The sequence below is a fragment of the Eulemur rufifrons genome, chromosome 9, assembly GCF_041146395.1.
Source record: "Eulemur rufifrons isolate Redbay chromosome 9, OSU_ERuf_1, whole genome shotgun sequence".
NCBI lineage: Eukaryota > Metazoa > Chordata > Mammalia > Primates > Lemuridae > Eulemur > Eulemur rufifrons.
In genome coordinates, this window is record NC_090991.1 from 4,421,350 (window position 1) to 4,442,173 (window position 20,824).

Below are 20,824 nucleotides of genomic sequence, written 5' to 3' on the forward strand. Positions count from 1 at the left end.
GGTGTTGCAGATTGTACCTCTTCCCTCCATCATTCCTTCCTTCCTTCCTTAGATGTAACTATTCCTATATAGGGCAACATTTTCTCTTTCACCAGTAAGTGTAATGTTAGCCCCACATTTTTGTTGATGCCCTTTTTTGGTTGAATAAGTTGCTTTTTGTTCCTACTTTGAGAATATTTATTATGATTGAGTGTTGCAATTAAAAAAAAAATTAAACATTGTCACTTTTGGGGTTCACTTGGCACCAATTCAAATAGAAACACGAGTGTAATGCAAGTATTGGATTCTGAGGGCATTAATTATTCTTGTTAATCCAGAGTATTAACATTTGAGATTACCATGAAAGGCAAACTTGCAAAATCCTCAGAGAACTGGTAGGTCCACTAATGAACCAAGCACAAAAACTTCCCTAATTCCCCAAGTGCAAACTCACCAACTTCTGGCACCATCAAAATGCCACAAGTATTCATAAACATTTTCACAAAGTAATTTGTTGCTGAGAATTAACTCAAAGGAATATCCAAGGCTACCTTAACTATGCACGCAGCAAATAGAGCCTGACAACTTTCCAAAAACAGGACACAGGCAGGGCCCAGGCAACATGTTTCTCAGAGACAGCAGGTGTGAAGTCTTAAAATACTCTCTTCTTAGTAACAAATGAGGCCATGTAGCTCCTTCACCTGGAAAGATTTTCAAAGGTAACTCTTTTCAGAAGAGAAACCACTCACTAGTTTAAGACAAAAGACATAACAGAAGCCATCAACCAGGTATTATAGAAGGGCAAAAGAGTCTCACTTAGGTAGTAACTGTAGTAACCCCTCAGGGATTGGGGAACAAAGGGAAGAGATTGGGATTAACAGAATTTAGAAGGCTGAAGGAGGGGCCCTGTGGAACTGGTCCCTGACTTCTGCGTGGGGAGCTGGGGGAGGCCTGCCTCCCGGCCCTGTATCTCTAAGGGGCTGCGAGAAGCTAATTCCAGCAGCATGGGGGGAAACTGCAAACTGGAACCAACCGCTGCCACGGGAACCACCCTTGCAAGGCACCTGCCCCTTTCTCCTTCCCAGCGTCTAGTCCCCTTTTCCTGCTGCTTTGCAGAGGTCTAGCCCCGAATAAAAGCAGAATATGGAAGTGGGGCGGGTTAAAGCTGAAAGACAATAGTGACCAGCACTTCCCCTCAAACACTGACTCAGGAGGGGCAAGGATTATTGGTCTGCAGGTAGCAGGACAAGGCACTAAATACCATACCCCTTTGGAGTTCAAAGTTTCCAAACAATGTATTTTAATGAATCCACCTTGGTAAAAAATAGTGTTCACATCATCGGAATCTCACGAGTTACCCTTCACTTACATAGTCATGACTGTCAGCCACTAGTTCTCAAACACATTTTAGATGATTTTGGTTTTTAAAAGACAAAACAAAACAGGGTCCATAATTTACTACCCAGATAAAAGATAATTCTGATTAAATATTTTCTCTTTTCTAAGTGCAGGTATATGTAAGCCTAAGTCAAAGTGATATAACCCACAAAGTAGTACTAATTTGAGAGCTAGAGAATTTGAGAGTTTAGATGAGGGGGGTCAGCAAACTACAGTGGGTCATATCCAGCCCACTACTTACTTTTGTATAAATAAAGTTTTATTGAAACATACCAGTCACTTATTTATGGGTGTACACTTCCCTGCAGCTACGCAGAGTACTTACAACAGACCATATGGCCTGCAAAGCCTATGTTTGGTCTCCACCAGGAGTAACTATTTACATGACTCATGAGGTTTAAGAGTTTCTTTTTTAAATAACGAAAATGTGATTTACCACACAACTTGAAACATTTAAAAAGGTGAACGTTGCAAGAAAGGAATGTTTTTTAAGGACCAAATTTGATGTGTTTTAATCTGACCAAACTTTAATCTTCTCCACTCCATTCCAAGGTTAAATCAGTGAATCCCAGTCCAAACTCATATGGGAAGAGGGACCCTGAACATAATCAAAATGTACCTTTGCAACTTACCTGAAATGCTTTGAGAAGAGAAAGTGGGAAAGCCTGCCATTTGTCTCTTAAAAACTAGAGGTAGAGGGGGAAAAACGCCATTCTCAAGACTCCAAAAGCATGAAGGTTAGAAAGTGCTTAAGAGCCAACAGCATCTCATAATGCACAATTCATACTGTCACTACAATGCAAGTTTAATTTTAAAAATTAGCTTAGGCCTTATGGGCTCGGCCAGCTTTTTTTTTTTTTTTCCTTTCAGGACACTGATATTAAATTTTAGATACAAATCTTCCAAAAATTCCTAAAATCCAACTATTTCTGTTCATAATGAATGTGTTCGTTAAAAGTTTTCACAAGGATAAAGTGATACAGAAGACACATTGATGTTCGAGCAATTTACAACAAAAAGGTAGATTTAATGCAATAACAATAATCTGAGGATAAATAAATCCACAACAGACTTTAAAGTTTGAAAATTTTTTTCCTTTCTTTGCAGAGAGAATGGTTTTCTGAAAGCGCATAGGACTAAAGATGTCAAAACAAAATTTAATTTCTTAATGTCCAGGTGACACAGGCGTGGTCCTCCCTGCTGCCCTCCTAACACTTGCCATTGGCCAAGGTGATAGTTTCTCTTGCTTAACTCAGGATGGATGTTAGTTTCAAGAGTAACTGGATGGTTTGTTTCCTGAATCATCTTCTTGCGAGCCCATACTCTGTAAAGGGGAGAGTAAGTAGTGTTATTTTTGTTTGCCTTTGTCAAGGGTTTCCCCCCAGCCCCAAAGGAGCACACCATATATTCACCCCTCCCTCCTAGAGGAAAGCCACCCTGTGAACAATGACAGCAGACACCACCGTGACCATCCCTAAGCGCACTTCCAGTTCCTCATTTGAAAATGTTCTCAACTAGTATTTCTCTGTGAATTTACTGATAAATGTTTTCAAAAAATATTTAATAACTTGAAGCCAAGTTCCTGTGCCTGATGTAGCAAGACCCCTCCTTCTCCACCCAGCCCACTTCTTGTAATGAGGGGAACCCCTACTCACCTTTTGCACGAACTGGGGGTTCACTGTGATCTCCTGGTCCATGGCCTTCAGCCGCTCATCCAGCTCTATGCACTTCAGCATCTGTACGACAGGCACATTGTAATGTGAGCAGCGGGTTTAGGTCAGTTGCATCCTTTTTAGCCTAGACTATTAATGTAAGTGCTACAGAGGTTCACAATCCCTTGGTCTGAAATCCCTGAGGCTAGATAAGTTTTGGAGTCAGACTATTTTGGAGTCAGAAAGTTAATACAGTACAAGCTCTGTATATTTCCTAACATCCCAGCAGGATCTAGGCAGCAGCCCATAATCAAACACACATCAGTATCTTCTGCAGTGAAACTGAAGTCAATTCATACTGAGGTAAATGAAGACTACACATCATTTCAGGTGACATTTTGCCATCGATTGAGTTACCAAAACAACTTAGTTTTCAGGTTTTATTTTTTAATTTTAAAATTACAAAAGAATTGTGGAGGTATCCTATGTTATAATGCTATGTGTTGCTTTTAGGATTCTGAGATTTAGTGTTTGGTCCAATCATTTCTCCTCTCAGAGGTAAGACACAGACACAACAACCTCATGCTCCCGAAGCCAGCCTGGCACTAGGACAGCTTGCCTTCGGGAGACAAGAGGTGGCCACTTCTGTGGCCTATGCTGCTGCCTGATGGGGACCTTTGGGGAGGGCTTTCTTCTCTCCTCTCCAGCCACCCACACTGCTCCTGACACAGGGAGAGATGTTTCCTAACTTCTCAACCTGTAACTCCACAGACATTTTACCACAGAAACAAGGCTCTATATTGGAAGTGGGAGTTGGGTATAGATAAAATTATACTAGACCCTTCCAGTGCTTTCCAGTTAAAGCAGATTTTGGTGAGCTCACTGGGATGTCTAATCCACCATCTAGTTATAGCACACAATCTGGAAGAGTTTTAAGCAGTCCATTTTGAAATTAACTTCCTAGGAACTAAGATGTTCATAGATCAGGAAGTACCTGTACTTCCAACTAAAATTATCCTGGGGCATAGGAGCATTATTTCAAATCTAATAAAAAAATCAAAACCTGGCAATCATGTTTACCTCCTGATCAATGTTATGAAGCATAGCTGGGTTATTATATTTTTCAGGGTTATCATGGAAACTGACCATACCATCTTTCTGATTAATACTTGCAAAAATCTCGCCATCTTCTATCTACAAAAAAAAAAAAAAAAATAGTAATAATCAGGAAAGAAGTTTAGACTGGAACACTATGTGAATAGTCATTCAATATAATCAGGGAAAAGTAAAGAAAGTAACATGTTCATAAATAAACTTGTATATTTTTAAGCACCGTCTGTTTAGTCAACAAGTATTTACTGAATACCTACTGTTTACTAGGTACCATTACAGATGCTAAGAGGTGCAAAACTGATATTCATAAAATCCTTGCCCTTACATATTTTACTGAGGTGAAATCCACATAACTAACCATTTTTAAAGTGAGTAATTCGTTGACATTTAATACATTTACAATGTTGTGCAACCACCATCTCCATCTAGTTCTAGAACATTTTCATCACCCCAAAAGAAAACCCCATACCCATTAGCAGTCACTCCCCATTCCCTCCTCCTCTTAGTCCCTAGAAACCACTAATCTGCTTTCTGTCTGTATCAATTTGTCTTTTCTGAATATATCCTATAAATGGAATCATATACTGTGTAGTCTCTTGTGTCTGGTTTCACTTAGCACACTTTTGAGGTACCCCTGCATTTTTAAACATCATTTTTATTGAGATATAATTTACATTGCCATTACATTTTAAAAGTGAAACCTAACACATTTCACTTCACCCCAGTGGAAACTATCTTCTGATCCTTCAAGAAAACCACCACTGCTGATTCCAAGGTAGTTTCAAGGAACATGTTCTTTATTTGCATCAATGACTCGGGATTTATTTGACTGATCCTCAAAGCCAAATCCTGTCCATGAAGTTAATCCTGTCCTGAAGTTAAAAAGTGAGATGCCAATAAAAGTCCCAAACAGATATTTTTATTCCTAACAAAAGGTTCCACAGTGTGATAATGATTCGTCCATTTGTTAGAAGTGGAATTGAGCTGTCTAAACTGGCCTACCCCTTTCTAGCCTTGGAACGGACAGACGCTATTCAATAAAATAGCAACCAGCCCAACACATGTTAAATAGAATGCATAGTTCTCTCTATGATCACAGAGAGCTGCCTCTTCAAAAAGCAGATGGAATATACCAAAAAGAAATTTAGCCAGGCACAATGGCTCACACTTGTAATCCCAGCACTTTGGAAGGCCAAGGTGGGAGGATTGCTTGAGGCCAGGGGTTCAAGACTGGCCTAGGCAACATACTGAGAACCTGTCTCTACAAAAAATTTAAAAATTAGCCAGGCACAGTGGTTTGTGCCTGCAGTCCTAGCTGCTCGGGAAGCTGAGGCGAGAGTGCTGCCTGAGCCCAGGAGTTCATTATAGTGAGCTATGATCTCAATATTGCACTCTAGCCTCGGTGAGAGAGCAAGATCCTATCTCTTAAAGAAAAAAAAAAAAAAAAATTTGGAGCTAAGTTCACCACAGCAGCACTACTCATAATAACCAGAACTCAAAACAACCCAAATGCACACCTACTTGGAAGGGAAAGGTATACTCCTACAGTGGAATGTTGTAGCCCTGAAAAACGAATGAACTACAGCTACATACATCATGTATGACTCTCACAGTGCTGAGCAAAAAAAGCCAGATCCCAAAAAAGTATATACTGTAATGTTTCTGTTTATATAAAGCTCAAAAACAACTAAAATAGGATATTAGAAGTCAGAATAACAATGACCTTTCCAGCCAGAAATAGGGCTGGAAGCAGGCACAGGGGATGTTTCTGGGGTGCTGGTCATATTCTGTTCCTTCATCTAGGTGTCGGCAGCACAGACACCTTCACTTTGCAAAAGTGTGTTTAGCTGTACACTTAAGTGTGCTTTTGCAATGTTTACTTAAAAACAAATCCCTGCCCTCACAGACCTTTCATTCCAGGGCAAGGTTTGACATGTTGGGCCAGACAATTCTCTGTTGTGTGGGGCTGCCTTGTGCACTGCAGGATGTTTAGCAGCAGCCCTGGGCTGTATCCATTAGATGCCAGTATCACTCTCAGCTGTAACAACCAAAATGTCTCCAGACATTGCCTAATGTCTCCTGGCAGACAAAGTCACTCCCAGCTGAGAACCACTGCTTCAGAGCCTGTCAGGTGTCTGGACTGGTCACACAAGTGTTCAAAATCTAATCCCCTGCCCCTTGACCCCTTCAAAGCGTTTCACTAGCTTGTATGTCCTGGCTGGTGTCGTCATCTCTCATGGACTTCCTCTTACCACTGAACAGTGAGTTCCTTGGGGAAGGAGTCCGTAGCTTACTCATTCTGTGTAACCCCTGTGTGGTTAGTGAGGTGCTCTTAGCAGACACTCCAAGGCTGGTCAAGTCAGATCATTTTGGTTTTGACTGGTGTGTGTGCGTGTTTTGAGGATTATGTCGAAGGAAAAAAAAAAAAAAAACCTTCAGAACATTTGTAAACTGAGCTATCGAAATAAAATACTTCATTATCACAAGGGAAATTAGTTTCATTACTCCTAATTCTGAAGTCAGGGGATATCATATAAAGCTTTACATGCCCTGGGCCAAGAACACATGTTTGTTTTCAGTGGACTGAAACCAGATCAGAGCTATGTATTTACATAACTGAATAGGTAGGTAGATTATATTAGCTTGGTGGGTTATCATCTAGTCATTTAACACATTGACTGCCACACTAGAAAAAAATATTTTTCCTTTGGGCCACACCGTGTTTTATTATAAAAACAGAATAAAAACTTCAAAAACAAAATGATCCTTTCTAATTTAATGAAAAATTTGTTATTTTTTATTGTTTTCTGTGTGTGAGTTATATGGAAATGCAGCAAATGTAATGTGTACTTTTGTGTAGAATGCTTTTCCCTGAAATGCACATCAATCTTAAAAACTTGGAAATTAGTAATGTAAAAAGTAATGTGAAAACTTGAAAAATGTTCATAAGGGTAAAATGTTTTTCTTGATTTGTCAGAATTAAGTATAATTTAAAGGTAAACATAATAGAAAAACAAAATTTATTGACTTCTATTCATTTAATCCACATTTTTAGAATTAAATTGTCAATATTAATTGTAACAATAAGAACATCAACAAGATTTTCACGAACCAACTGCAGGGGGCCATGCATCACATAACATGTATGCGAGGTAAAGAGACATGTGAGTTACATATGCTTCATGAAGCCCCAGGCTCAAAACTAGTGTGAGTCAAATACAACCCACATGGCGGTTAATGTGTTAAGTGATGCTTATCCAAACTGACTGGTTAGGGTTGGGCCAAGAGCAGAAGATGCAACTGGGAAGTGACGAAGAAGAGGGTCATATTTTACTTCTTAAGCTGGGTGCTGAGCCCATGGGTGTGTGCTCTCGCCTCCTTTGCGTCAGTGCTGCTCAGTGTAAGCAGGACTGACACCTGCTCTTGATGAGGCAAGGGACTGAGTTAGAACATGAATCAACACCATCACTAAGCACACTGCGGTTCAGCAAGGCTTTCTGATGCTGCAGTGGTCCTTTGATGTGCGTACGGGAACAAGCCTGTGATCACATCACAGATCAGCAGAGTCACACTACTTATGCCTCTTTATATCCAAAATATTTCATGGGTGTTTTAAATAAGCTTTACAAAGACTCTGATACTGAAAATACGTAAATATAATGAATAAGGAGCACAAATAGGACATAACCATGGTGTGTATCATATGAGTACACTATGACTGGAAAACCGTATAGACGCTGAGGAAATAGACCAGAATGTCAGTAGTGTTTGCCTTTGGAAGTTCCCCCTCTTTCTCCTTTTTAATATTTCCCATGATGAACACCTGTTACTTTTACAAGGACAAAAATCCATTAATTAGTTTTTAAACGAAAACACACCTACCATGTGTAGAACATATTTTTCTGCCTCTTGAGGTCCAGATAACTGCACACGACTTGCCATATCTTGTAATGATAGCGTTAAAAAGGTCTGCAAGTCAGAAGTAGAATTAATCACAGGTAGAAACAACAGAGGAAAGACACTTTATTAGATGTGTTCAGAGTTCTTTCCATTGCTGTATGAAATTTGTTTGTGAAGATGACTTGAAATTGATAAACCCAGTGGTGTTAGTCATTAGTTTCCTGGAGGAGTAATGACAAAAGGTTAATTTTCCATATATAAGAACTGAAAAGGAATCTAAGATATGTACATCATTATGGAGATTTTTATCTTTTGAATTCTGTATTGGAAATGTATTATTACATAAAATAAAACTGAAAAAATTACATTCATCCTTCAAAATTCAAAGTTAAAATTTTTAAACAAATGAGAGAGTTAAACAAAAGAGGCTACACACTTGTGCACAAGGGAAACCACTGCTTGCCACTGCTCTGCTTGGGATTTGATGAAAATGCCCCCTCTCAGGAACAAATTAAAGGAGTTCTTTTCAATAGCAGCTGGCAATATTTACAACAATGGCATTTTCAAAGCTGCGCATGTTAAAACTCTGATTTTAAAAACTCTTGATAAGCCAATGATCAGCAAACCTACCTATAGTTTACATAACAGCACCTAAGAAATTTAAATTATTGCTAATTTTCAGAAGTACATAGTTTAACACAAATGAGGATTCAAAAATAAACATTTCTAAATACATAAAACTATCATTTTTCCTATTTCAAAATATATAGAAACTTCTACTTGAATGTCCATCAGTAGAGGACTGTCTGAATAAATTACGATCCATTCATACGAGGAACTACTCTGTAAGGTAACTATGATAGAGGCTTATGTTGCCATGGAAAACAGCTCATGGTACATTGAACAAAAAATGCAGGGCAAGAGGCTAGCACAGAGTATGATCCCAGTACACACAATTGAGAGTGTCTACACATACATACAGAAAAGAGACAGAGAAGCACGAGGAACCCAGAAAAACTTCCACCAAAATGTTAATAACAGAGTAATCTTTCAGCATTGGAGGTGGTAGTTTGAACCCCTGTCCCTAGCCATCTTCCAGCCAGCAATGACATGGGACAGAGTTCCTGTCACTGACACTGATTCACAGTCTACCTCTTCAGACTTCTTGAAAAGCTTTTGATTTTCTGATTTTCTAGTAAGAAAGAGACTAACCTGGCTAGAAAATATTTTGATGTTTCCCCCTTCAATTATTCTGACACTAGGACATGATGCCAGAAATTTAGCAGCCACCATCAGAGATTTAGCCTTCTGACTAGACACATCCTTTAATGACACTGTCCTTGTCTACCACACCTTGTGGTGGCCCTTCTTCGGTTCCCTCGGCGGTGCTTGTGAGTTCAGTGTACCAGAATCTACCAGGAGTCAGCATACAAAGGACCTGGGACCTGGGACCTTGATGACTTTGTGAGCCATGGGCCCAGCCCTGGAATGACCATCTTGAGACCCTTCCTGTTTGGTCAAACTCTTGCTCTGGGTCTATCCTATCCCAAATAGAAAAATGCATTTGACTATACCGACTTCTCAAAGTGTAAGCTACCAACTTATTCCAAAGTGATAACCCGTAGTTGAATATCCCACAAGATAGTTAATTGATGTGCAGTGATGCCTACCCATTAGATTTCTTAAGTTCTAATTCTTCAATTAATTTTCATTTGCCATTTTACAATTTAACATCTTTCTGAATATGTACCATCTTTTATCCTTGTTAACATCTGTATTCTTTCATCTAAACCTCAATTACTAGTCACAAATGGGGTGCAGCTATTTTTTCTTTTATTGATAAATAATAATTTACATATTAAGAGGGTACATATGAGTGTTATGTGCACAGAATGTATAATGATTATGTCAGGGTATTTGGGGGTCTCCATCATCTTGAGTGTTTATTATGATTTTTATGTTGTTAATATTATTTCAAGTCCTCCATTCTAGTAACTTTGAAATATACATATTGTTGCTTAGTCACCCTAGTTGGCTATCAAACATTAAAACGTATTTCTTCTATCTAACGGTATGTTTGTATCCATAACCAACAATCTGTTCATTTCCCTTTCCCCCACCCACCCTTCCCAGTCTCTGGCATCACTCCACCTGGGCTGGAATGCAGTGGTGTGATCATAGCTTACTACACCCTTGAGTCCCAGGCTCAAGTGATACTCCTGCCTCAGCCTCCCCGGTAAGTTTGCCCATTTTTTAATGGGATTACTTGGGTTTTTTTTTTTTTTTAATTGTTTGAGTTCCTTGTATACATTCTGGCTATTGGTTCCCTGTTGGATGAGTAATTTGCAAATATTTTCTCCCATTCAGGAGGTATCTCGTCACTCTGTGTTTTTTTTTTTTTTTTTTTTTTTTTGCTGTGCATAAGCTTTTTACTTTAACACAGTCTCATTTGTCTACTTTTGTTTTTGTTGCTTGCACTTTTAAGGTCTTAGCCATAAAATCTCTGCATGGTCCAATGTCCTAAAAAGTTTTCCCTATGTTTTCTTCTAGTAGTTTTATAGTTTCAGTTCTTATGTTTAAATCTTTACTCCATCTTGAGTTGACTTTTGCCTATGGTGACAGATAGGGGTCTGGTTCCATTCTTTTGCATATGATTATCCAGTATTCCCAGCACCATTTACTGAAGAGGGTGTCCTTCCCCCAGTGTATTGTCTTGGCAGCTTTGTCAAAGATCAGTTGGTGGTAAATATGTGGATTTATTTCTGCATTCTCTATTCTGTTCCACTGGTCTATGTGTCTATTTTTATACCAATACCATGTGGTTTTGGTTACTATAGTCTTACAATATATTTAAAAGTCAGGTAGTGTGATGCCTCAAGCTTTGCTCTTTGTACTCACGATTGCTTTAGCTATTTGGGCTCTTCCTTGGTTTCATACAAATTTTAGGACTGTTTTTTTTTTTATTTCTATGAAAAATTATGTTGGTATTTTGATAGGGATTGTAATGAATCTGTAGATTGTTTTGGGCAGTATGGTCATTTTAATATTAATTCTGCCAATCCATGAGCATGGATGTCTTTCCATTTGTTTGTTTTCTCTTCAATTTCTTTCATCAGTGTTTTGTAGTTTCCCTTGCAGAGTTTCATCTCCTTGGTTAAATTTATTCCCAGGTGTTTTTTTTATTTTTTTGCAGCTATTACAAAGAGGACTGCCTTCTTGATTTCTTTTTTTGGCTATTTCATTATAAGAGTATAGAAACACTACTGATTTTTGTACATTGATTTTTGTGTCCTGCAACTTTACTGAATTTTTTAGATCAGTACTAAGAGCTTTCTGGTGGAGTCTTTTGACTTGTATCTTATTTCTAGAGATAAGATCATATAGTGTGCAAAGAGGAACAATTTGATTTCCTCTTTTCTAATTTGGATTTCTTTTATTTCTTTTTTCTTTCCTGATTGCTCTGGCTAGGACTTCCAGTACTATGTTGAATAAGAGTGATGAAAGTGAGCATCCTTGTCTTGTTTCAGATCTTAGAGGAAAGGCTTTCAACTTTTCCCCATTCAGTATGTTAGCTGTGGGCTTGTCACACATGGCCTTTATTATTTTGAGGTATGTTCTTTCTATGCTTAGTTTGTTGAGTATTTCTTCTGAAGGGGTGTGAATTTTGTCAAGTGCATTTTCTGTGTCTATTGAAATAATCATATGTTTTCTGTCCTTCATTTTGTTGATGTGGTATGTCATGTTCATTGATTTGTATGTGTTGAACCATCCTTGCATCTCTGGGATAAATTCAATTTGATCATGGTTGTGTTATCTTTCTGACGTGCTGTTGGATTCAGTTGGCTAGTATTTTATCGAGGATTTTAGCATCTATGTTCATCAGGGATATTGGCCTGTAGTTTTCTTTTTTTTGTTGTGTCCTTGTCTGGTTTTGATAACAGGGTAATTCTGGCCTTACAGAATGAGTTAAGCAGAATTTCTTCCGCTTAAACTTTTTGGAATAATTTGAAAAGCATTGGTATTATTTCTTCTTTACACGTTTGGTAGAATTTGGCAGTGAATCCAGCTGGTCCTGGACTTTTCCTTGTTGGGAGACTTAATATTACTGATTCAGTCTCACTACTCATTATTGTTCTGTGCAAGTTTTCTATTTCTTCTTGATTCAATCTTGGCACGTTGTATGTTTCCAGGAAATTTATCCATTTCCTCATGGTTTTCCAGTTTGTTAGCATATAGGTGCTTTTATATTCTATAGTGTCAGTTGTAATGCCTCCTTTTTCATTTCTCATTTTGCTTATTTAGGTCTTCTCTTCTTTCCTTGGTTAGTCAGTGGTTTATCAATTTGATCTTTTTTGAAGAACCAACTATTCATTTGGTTGATCCTTTGTATTGTTTTTTTCAGTCTTTCTTTCATTTAGTTGTGCTCTGATCTTTATTATTTATTTTCTTTTACTACCTTGGGGTTTGGTTTGTTTATGCTTTTCTAGTTCCTTTAGATGCTTCATTAGACTGTATATTTGAAATGGGTTGGTTTTGTTTTTTTGCTGTAAACTTCTCTCTTAGCACTGTTTTTGCTGTGTCCCACAGATTTTGATATATTGCATTCCACTTGCTTTAAGAATTTTTAAAAAATTTCCTTCTTGATTTCTTCATTGATCCAATGGTAATTCAGAAGCATGTTGTTTAACTTCCATGTATTTGTATAGTTTCCAAAGTTCCTCTTGGTATTCACTTTTAGTTCTAGTCCATTACAGTCTGAGAAGATACTTGATATGATTTTAATATTTTACAATTTCTTGAGACTTGTTTTGTGGCCTAACAGTCAATCCTGGAGAATGTTCCATGTGCTCATGAATAATGTGTATTCTGCAGTTGTTGGATAACTACAGTGTGTCTGTTAGGTCCATTTGGTCTAAAGTCCAGTTTAAGTCCAGTGTTTATTATTTGTATAAATTTATGGGATACAAGTGTACTTTTGCTACACGCATATACTGCGTAGTGGTGAAGTCAGGGCTATAAGTGTACCCCTTACCCGAATAATGTACATTGTACACATTAAGTAATTTCTCATCCTCCACCTGCTCAACCCCACCACTCTTTCAAGTCTCCACTGTCTATCATTCTATACTTTATGTCCATGTGTACCCATCATTTAGCTCCCACTTATAAGTGAGAACATGCGGTATTTGTCTGTTTCTAATATTTCTTTGTTGACTTTCTGTCTAGACAATGTGTAATGCTGAAAGCTGGGTATCTAGATGATCTGTACACTGCTGAGAGTTCGGTGTTAAAGTCCCCCTCCATTATTATATTGGAGTCTATCTCTCCAATACAATAATAGATCTAGCGATGTTTGTTTTATGAATCTGAGTGCTCCAGTGTTGGGTACATATATACTTAGAATTGTTATATCCTCTTGTTGGATTGAACCCTTTATCATTATATAATGATCTTGTCTTTTTTTTTTTTTAACTGTTTTTGACTTAAAGTCTTTTATCTGGTATGAGCAGCAAACAGTTATTCCTGTTTGCTTTTGGTTTCCATTTATGTGGAATATCTTTTTCCATTCCTTTACTTTCAGTCTGTATGTGTCTTTACAAGTACATTTCTTATAGGCAGCATACAGTCGTATCATGTTTTCTTATCCATTTAGGCAGTCTGTATCTTTTAAGTGGAAAATTTAATCTGTTTACATTCAAGGTCATTATTGATATGTGAGGTTTTACTCCTGTCATTGTTAACTGTTTTCTGGTTGTTTTGTATATTCTTTTTTCCTTTCTTTTTCACTTACTGGTTGTCTTTGTGGTTTGTGATTTTCTGTGATTTTGAGTCTTTTCCTCATTTGTATATTTGCTTTAGCAGTAGATTTTATATTTTGGTGTGTTTTCATGATGGTAACTGTTATCCTTTCACTTCCAGGTTAAGGACTCCCTTATAAGGCCAGTCTAGCGGTGATGAATTCTCTTAGCGTTTGCTCATCTGGGAAAGATTTTATTTCCCGTTCATTTATGAACGATAATTTTGCTGGACAATGTATCCATTGGTGGCTGTTTCTTTTCTTTCAGCATGTTGAATGTATCATCCCATTCTCTCCTGGCCTGTAAGGTTTCTGCTGAGAAGCTCCCTATTAGTTTGATGGGAACTCCTTTATAGGTTATCTGGTTTCCTCTTGCTGTTTTTACAATTTTCTCTTTGTCATTGACTTTAGACAGTTTAACTATAATGTGCCACAGAGAAAACCTTTTTGTATTGTATCTGTTTGAGGCTCACCTGGCCTCCTGTATCTGGATGTGGAAATCTCTTGGTAGACTTGGAAAGTTTTCATCTATTATTTTGTTAAATAGGTTTTCAAACCCTTTTGTTTTTTCTTCACCTTTGGGGATATTGACAATTCATGTTATTTGTTCTCTTTATGGTGTGCCACATATTATGAAGGCTTTGTTCATTCTTTTTTATTTTTATCGGAGTTATTTCAAAAAGATCTGTCTTTGGGTTCTGAGATTCTTTCTTCTGCCTGATTTAGTCTATTGTTGAAGCTTTCAAGTGTATTTTATATTTCATTCAAGGAGTTCTTCGGTTACACAATTTCTTTTTAGTTCTTTTTAATGATATACATCTCTTTGGTAAACTTCTCATCCATACCGTGAATTGTTTTTGTGATTTCTTTGCATTGTTTGGAATTCAATTGTATCTCACTGAGCTTCATTAGTATCATAATTTTGAACTATTTTCCCAGGATTTGATAAATTTCTTTTTAATAGGGATGTTGGTGGGGAATTGTGTGTCTCTTTGGAAGTGGCATATTTCCTTGCTTTATCATGTTTCCTGTGCATCTAGTGTTAATAGTCACTTCTTTCAATTTTTTGATTTGCTTTTGTAGGGGAGGACTTTTTCCTGAAGACGTAGCAGTGGTGTTGGTTAGGCAGGGCCCTTTGTTCTTTTTTTTTTTTTTTTTTTTTGAGACAGAGTCTCACTCTGTTGCCCGGGCTGGAGTGAGTGCCGTGGCATCAGTCTAGCTCACAGCAACCTCAAACTCCTGGGCTTAAGCGATCCTACTGCCTCAGCCTCCCGAGTAGCTGGGACTACAGGCATGCACCACCATGCCTGGCTAATTTTTTTTTGTATATATATATTTTAGTTGTCCATATAATTTCTTTCTATTTTTAGTAGAGACGGGGTCTCACTCTTGCTCAGGCTGGTCTCGAACTCCTGACCTCGAGCGATCCACCCGCCTCGGCCTCCCAGAGTGCTAGGATTACAGGTGTGAGCCACCGCGCCCGCCCATGGCAGGGCCCTTTGGCTTTGATTCTGGGTGTGTGCAGTAGTGTAGTCTCTGTATGATTTCTTTGGCTGTAAACCGCATCAGTGGTATCTGTGATTTCCTTGGTGGTTTAGGATGTGGTTATTAATAGGCTTTGGTGAAGTTTTGATGCAGACAGGGATGCCAGGTGGGCCAGTTTTCAGGCCCCAGTAGTGGCAGTAGTGGGATAAGTATACCTGTTCTTGGGCCCCAGGGTAGCATATGCTGGCACCAGTGTTAGCAAGACTAGGTGGCTTGTTCAGACGCTGGTAGTGGCAGCAGTGGTTTGTTTGGATGCTTGAGCAGGTTATCAGGTTCCTGGGCAGCCAGTGTGGTGTGGGTGATGGCAGTAGCAGTACCAGGATAATCTTCTGGATCCTGAGTGGTGTGCATTGGTGTTGGCAGTAGCTGTGATGGGGGGGTCACTACCCACGGCCCCAGGTATGCAATGCCATGCAGAGGGGACAAGGGACCCTGCCCTGCATGCCCAAGCATTGAGGCCACGCCACCATTGAGGTTGCAGTACCCACTCAAAACCCCAGACAGGCAGCCCTCTGACTTTTCTGTCCCAGCATCCGGTGGTAATAGCAGTGGCTACACGTGCAGTGGTGTGCAGAGGGGGAAAAGGGGTCCCGATCTCTACTTCCAAGCCTAGGCACAGAGTGCAGCTATTTTTAAATGGCTACCTTTTGATAGTAAAAGACAGGAATTTACTTAGAAAAATTCTGTTGGCACCTAGCCCAAAAAGAAAATTTTGTGGGGAGAATTACGCTGCCTGTTACCTTGAGTCTCTTAGATTCTGGTCTCTGTAACTTGTGGGTCAAGTTGGTTTTTCTCTGGCTGAAAGGTTACATTTTTTTAAAAGAGATAGGACATCTCACTATGTTGCTCAGGCTGGACTTGAACTCCTGGGCTCAAGTGATCCTCCCACCTCCTAAGTAGCTGGGACTACAGGCACGTGCCTCTGTGCTCAGCCAGATTACAATTGTTTTTGATCTTTCTTGAGTTGCTTTCTACTTCACATTCATTTTCTTCTTACAAATTAACTTATCATAAATTCACTGTTAATTTTCTTATGTTAGGAAGCTATGATTACTCTGTCTAGAACATTTGGAAGGAATTCCTTCTCATTGTGATCCACTCCTCATCTTCCTTCCTCTTCTTAGAGGCATTTATCCTTATATGGTCTGCCTATCTCCACAGCTACCCTGACTCGCCACTCTTCTTCTCCAGGGTGCTACAGGAAGGCACCTTCCCCAGGTCCTCACATCGCCAAATCCATCATCCTTTCCCATTGCTGGGTAGCCTAGCAACAAACAGCACCTATTCTGGCTCCTCAGCTCCTTCACCCAGAGTCACCACTGCTGACGCAGGGCATAGGATATGCACAGGAACAGATTTACCAGGTTCTCACCAGTTGTGAACTGCTGGATCTCTGACCAGACTTCCCAAGAGGAAAAAGCAATCCTCTATTTGTTTAAGTTACTCTTACTAGGATTCCTATTACTTGCAGCATATGCCTTCCTAGTACACACAGGATTTCATATTTTTTATACTTTTCTATACTGCTTGAACACTTGATAAGCATATTTTCTATAATCCAAAACCTGCAAGTTATTTTCATCTTGAAAAGAAAAATTATATAATTTGCTTGTATCCTAAAACTCAACTGCACATAGCTTGCACAACCCTGGCCTAAATAGTAACGTCAGAGTAGTACTATGTTCAAATAAGAAGTTCACATAGCGATCGGCACAGCCTGAGAGGTTCCAAGGCTGGTTAAGGTCCGTGTCACCAGTATGTCTTCTCTGCCCATCTGGAGTGGGTGACCTCTCTAAGGTTGCCTTTCTCTGCTTTCCAATGTAGTCTTGTTTTCTACCTTTCTTTCCTCTTCCCCTGTTCCTCTCCTCAAATACCCTAGCCCTGAAAAGACCAAAAGGTATAAATCAAACTCTTTCTAAGAAACCAATCGCGAGGGAGTTCTTTCTCTCTTAGTACTCAAATTCTGCCATACTTTGTCCCTGTACCTTGCTTCCTCTGCACTAAACAGAGAAGAGAAACAAGGCCCTGAGGGAGTCAGGAGATGCCATCTAAAGGCAGCACTTTCCTCACCTTTGTTAGCCTCTGAATGTTCTTCTTATAAAGAGATGACAAGCATTGCTTCACCAGTCCCATGTTGTTGTCACGAGTGAAAGTTTCACTGTGCTTGTTCACCAGGTTTCGGAGTTCTGAGGGGTTATTGGTTGAATAAACTTGCGCTAACTCATGGTACGCATTGCTAAGAGGCTAAAGGTTTGAAGGAGGCAAAAAAAAAAAAAAAAAAGGATTAAACCTTCAGCAGACTCAAATTTGCACAGGAAGCAAAAAACCACTTATGTACTATATTTTAAGCAAGTGCATTCCATACTGTTGCCACGTAGCAACAGACTGTTCCTAACAAATTATAATTTACCCAAAGCAAATGCCTAGTTTTTAAGACCCAGGGTAGAAATTCACTACAGAGTAATTTACTGTCAACAAAACTTTGTAGTGCAGAGCAAATGATGGCACAGCAGGTGAAAGCCCACTGAATTTAGTGAAGAAATGCATGTCTTTCTCTATCAATGGTTCTTTTTCTACTGATAAATTATACTGGGGAAAAAAGGTGACAAAATGTCCATTATTCCCAACTTACATACCCCCTCACATACATACCCTCTCACTTACAAAGCCCCTCTCCAGATTCAATGGGACAATCTGCTACTTCTGCTAGCAAGAAAGAAGACAGGCAGTGGCCGTAGACCTACTAAGAGCCTGAGCTGCTTTAGGCATTTTATGTACATTATCCTCTATGTTAAATATTAAGAAATTAGGACAGAGGTCCAAGAGAATGTGGAGAGGTCCAATGGAGAACTACCAACAGGGAGAAACTGGATCTAAACCCACCTCACTGACTCTGAAGTCTGTGTTCTTTTCACCATTTATGATATCATAAACAAATCACTAATTCTTGTGAACAATGTCCTCAAGCCTTGAAGACATCATTTTATAAAAGCATTCCTTCTAAAACAGGCTGGCTCAGGGCTCACCTGAAGGACTTATGGGAGTTCTCTAAAATGACCTGAGTAAGGCTGCCCTAAACCTGCCCCCGCACATCACTTTTCCATGGGAATCCAGGGAGCTCTCTTACTCACTTTCCTCTCTTCCCTGCCTCTGACTAGATCCATGAGAACCACAAGAGGGCTCTTAACCAAAGGACACTGGGGTATCTTCCATAAGCCAGCATGAAAATCTTCTCATCAGGAAGAGGTTCTGATTGATACCTTAAAATTCTGAGTTTCAGATAAGGACAATCAGGGTGAAATTGTTATCAAAATGATTGTGACCTCCTAACCCCTTTGAACTGCTCAATTTTTGTTAAACCATGAACAAGTATTTACAAAATTTAAAATGCAATAGTTAATTTATTTTTAAACATGGTCCCAAAGCTGGGTTGTCAGTGAGAACCAAAGTAAAAGTTCAGTGAGCAGAGCCTGTTGTCCTCATCCAAGGGCTCTGGTAAGATTTCCCAATACTTGGGCAAACTGAGAGTTCAATCAAACCAGCACTGCTTTTTCTACATTTTGGCTAAAATGTTAACAAAGAAATACAAGAAAAAAAAAAAATCAACCTGTACAGGAGCTTAAACAAGTATAGCTGTAAGTACGCAGAGCAAAAGTTTGAAAACAGGTTCCTGAGAAATATTCCATGTCAATCAGGTGACCAGATTATATATGGACTGGAATGGAGTTAAGAGATTCTGACTGAACTACAGCTCCCAGATGATATTTAAGAAATGTCTGCTAATCTGAAGCTGCTAGGGAGTTAAATCACTATAAAATTACAGAACTATATCATTATAATTTCTTTACATACTGAACATGCTCATGTAAGAAATTAGTTTTATTTAAAAAAACTTACCTTAATGAATCTACCCACAATTTGAGATGTATATTTTGGTAGCTGTTGTACTTTGCCCAGTAATATCAAAGACACTAAAATATACTTTTTATACGATTCCAACATGATATGACTGACTGCCATGGCAGGAGTAGTTATAGCCTGGGCAAGAGAAGAATGTTTAGTGTGAAGAGAGAGCATGCTGCAGGAGCAAAAAGCAATTAACCACATGTATCACTTCAATTATAAAGCAACAGTACTTATATTAAATGTCCCATTATTTTTTTATAGCAGCTTTATTGAGATGCAATGGACACAGTATAAAGTTTACTCTTAAAGTATACAATTCAGTGGTTTTCGGTATATTCACTATGTTGCAAAACTATCACCACTACCTAATTTCATACCTAATTTTCATCCCCCCAAAAAGAAACCCCTACCCTAGCAGTCCTTTCCCATTCTCTCCTCTCCTCCAGTCCCAGGCATCCACAAATCTACTTTCTGTCTCTATGGACACTTCTGTCTCTATGGACACCTATAGCATCATACAATAGGTGGTCTTTTGTGATTGGCTTCTTTAACTCAATATAATGTTTTCAAAGTTCATCCGTGTTGTAGCATGTATCAGTACTTCATTCCTTTTCGTGGCTGAATAATATTCCACTGTGTGGATATACCACATTTTGTTTATCCATTCCTCAACTGATGGGCATTTGTGTTGTTTTCACGTTTTGGCTATTACAAATAATGCTGCTATGAACATTGGTATACATGTTTTTGTGGATATGTCTTCATTTCTCTTGGGTATATTCCTAGGAGTGAAATTGCTGGGTCATATGGTGACTATGTTTAACATTGTGAGGAATGGTCAAATTGTGACTGCAACATTTTACAACCCCATCAGCAATTATGAGGGTTCTAAATTCTACAGATTCTCACCAACACTTGTTATTGCCTATCTTTTTAAATCTTACCCATCCTAGGTGGGTGTGAACCATATCACACTCTGGTTTGATTTGTATTTCCTTAATTACTAATGATAATGAGTATGTTTTCATGTGCTTATTGGCCATTTGTATATCTTCTTTTGAGAAATGTCTATTCAAATCTCTTGCCCATTTTTAAATTTTAGTATTTTTATTGTTGAATTTTAAGAGGTTTATATATTCTGGATATAAGTTCTTTATCAGAAATAGGATCTGCAAATATTTTCTCTCATTTTATGGCTGACTTTTCACTTCCTTTCATTGGATTTATAAGGTTAAAAGAATTGAAAACTATCATACTCCGTCCAGCTCATAACTTCCAACTCAAAACCCAAACCATTGAGACTGTAAGGCATTCATCTGAGATTATTCTACAGAAACATTCATGTAAGTGGATGAAGGCACATGTATAATGATTCCCATTGCAACACTTTTAATTGTGACTGGAATCAACTTAAATTCCCATCAATCGGGAGCTAGTAAACTAAGGAGGTCAATCTGAGTGGTATGAGAAAATGAAGATACTCTCACTTTTTGCTTCATACAGTGGTATATAATCAGAATTTTTTTCAATAAGT

At 38.6% G+C, this 20,824-nt stretch overlaps 1 protein-coding gene across 6 annotated transcripts in view; it reads right to left on the minus strand.

Moving 5' to 3' along the window:
- Positions 1–2,266: 2,266 nt before the first annotated feature.
- Positions 2,267–20,824, minus strand: part of COPS3 (COP9 signalosome subunit 3) — a 31,914-nt gene continuing 13,356 nt past the window's right edge. For 5 of the 6 annotated variants that reach the window (XM_069483212.1, XM_069483210.1, XM_069483211.1 and 2 more), the window contains 6 exons: positions 19,282–19,422; positions 17,455–17,628; positions 8,025–8,111; positions 4,110–4,223; positions 3,033–3,113; positions 2,267–2,701 (listed from right to left, as the gene is read on the minus strand). In XM_069483212.1, coding sequence (XP_069339313.1) covers positions 2,648–2,701; positions 3,033–3,113; positions 4,110–4,223; positions 8,025–8,111; positions 17,455–17,628; positions 19,282–19,422 — 651 coding nt within the window. In that variant the 3' untranslated portion in view covers positions 2,267–2,647. The remainder of the gene's footprint in view (positions 2,702–3,032; positions 3,114–4,109; positions 4,224–8,024; positions 8,112–17,454; positions 17,629–19,281; positions 19,423–20,824) is intronic. The other variant, XM_069483209.1, reaches the window with a different exon arrangement.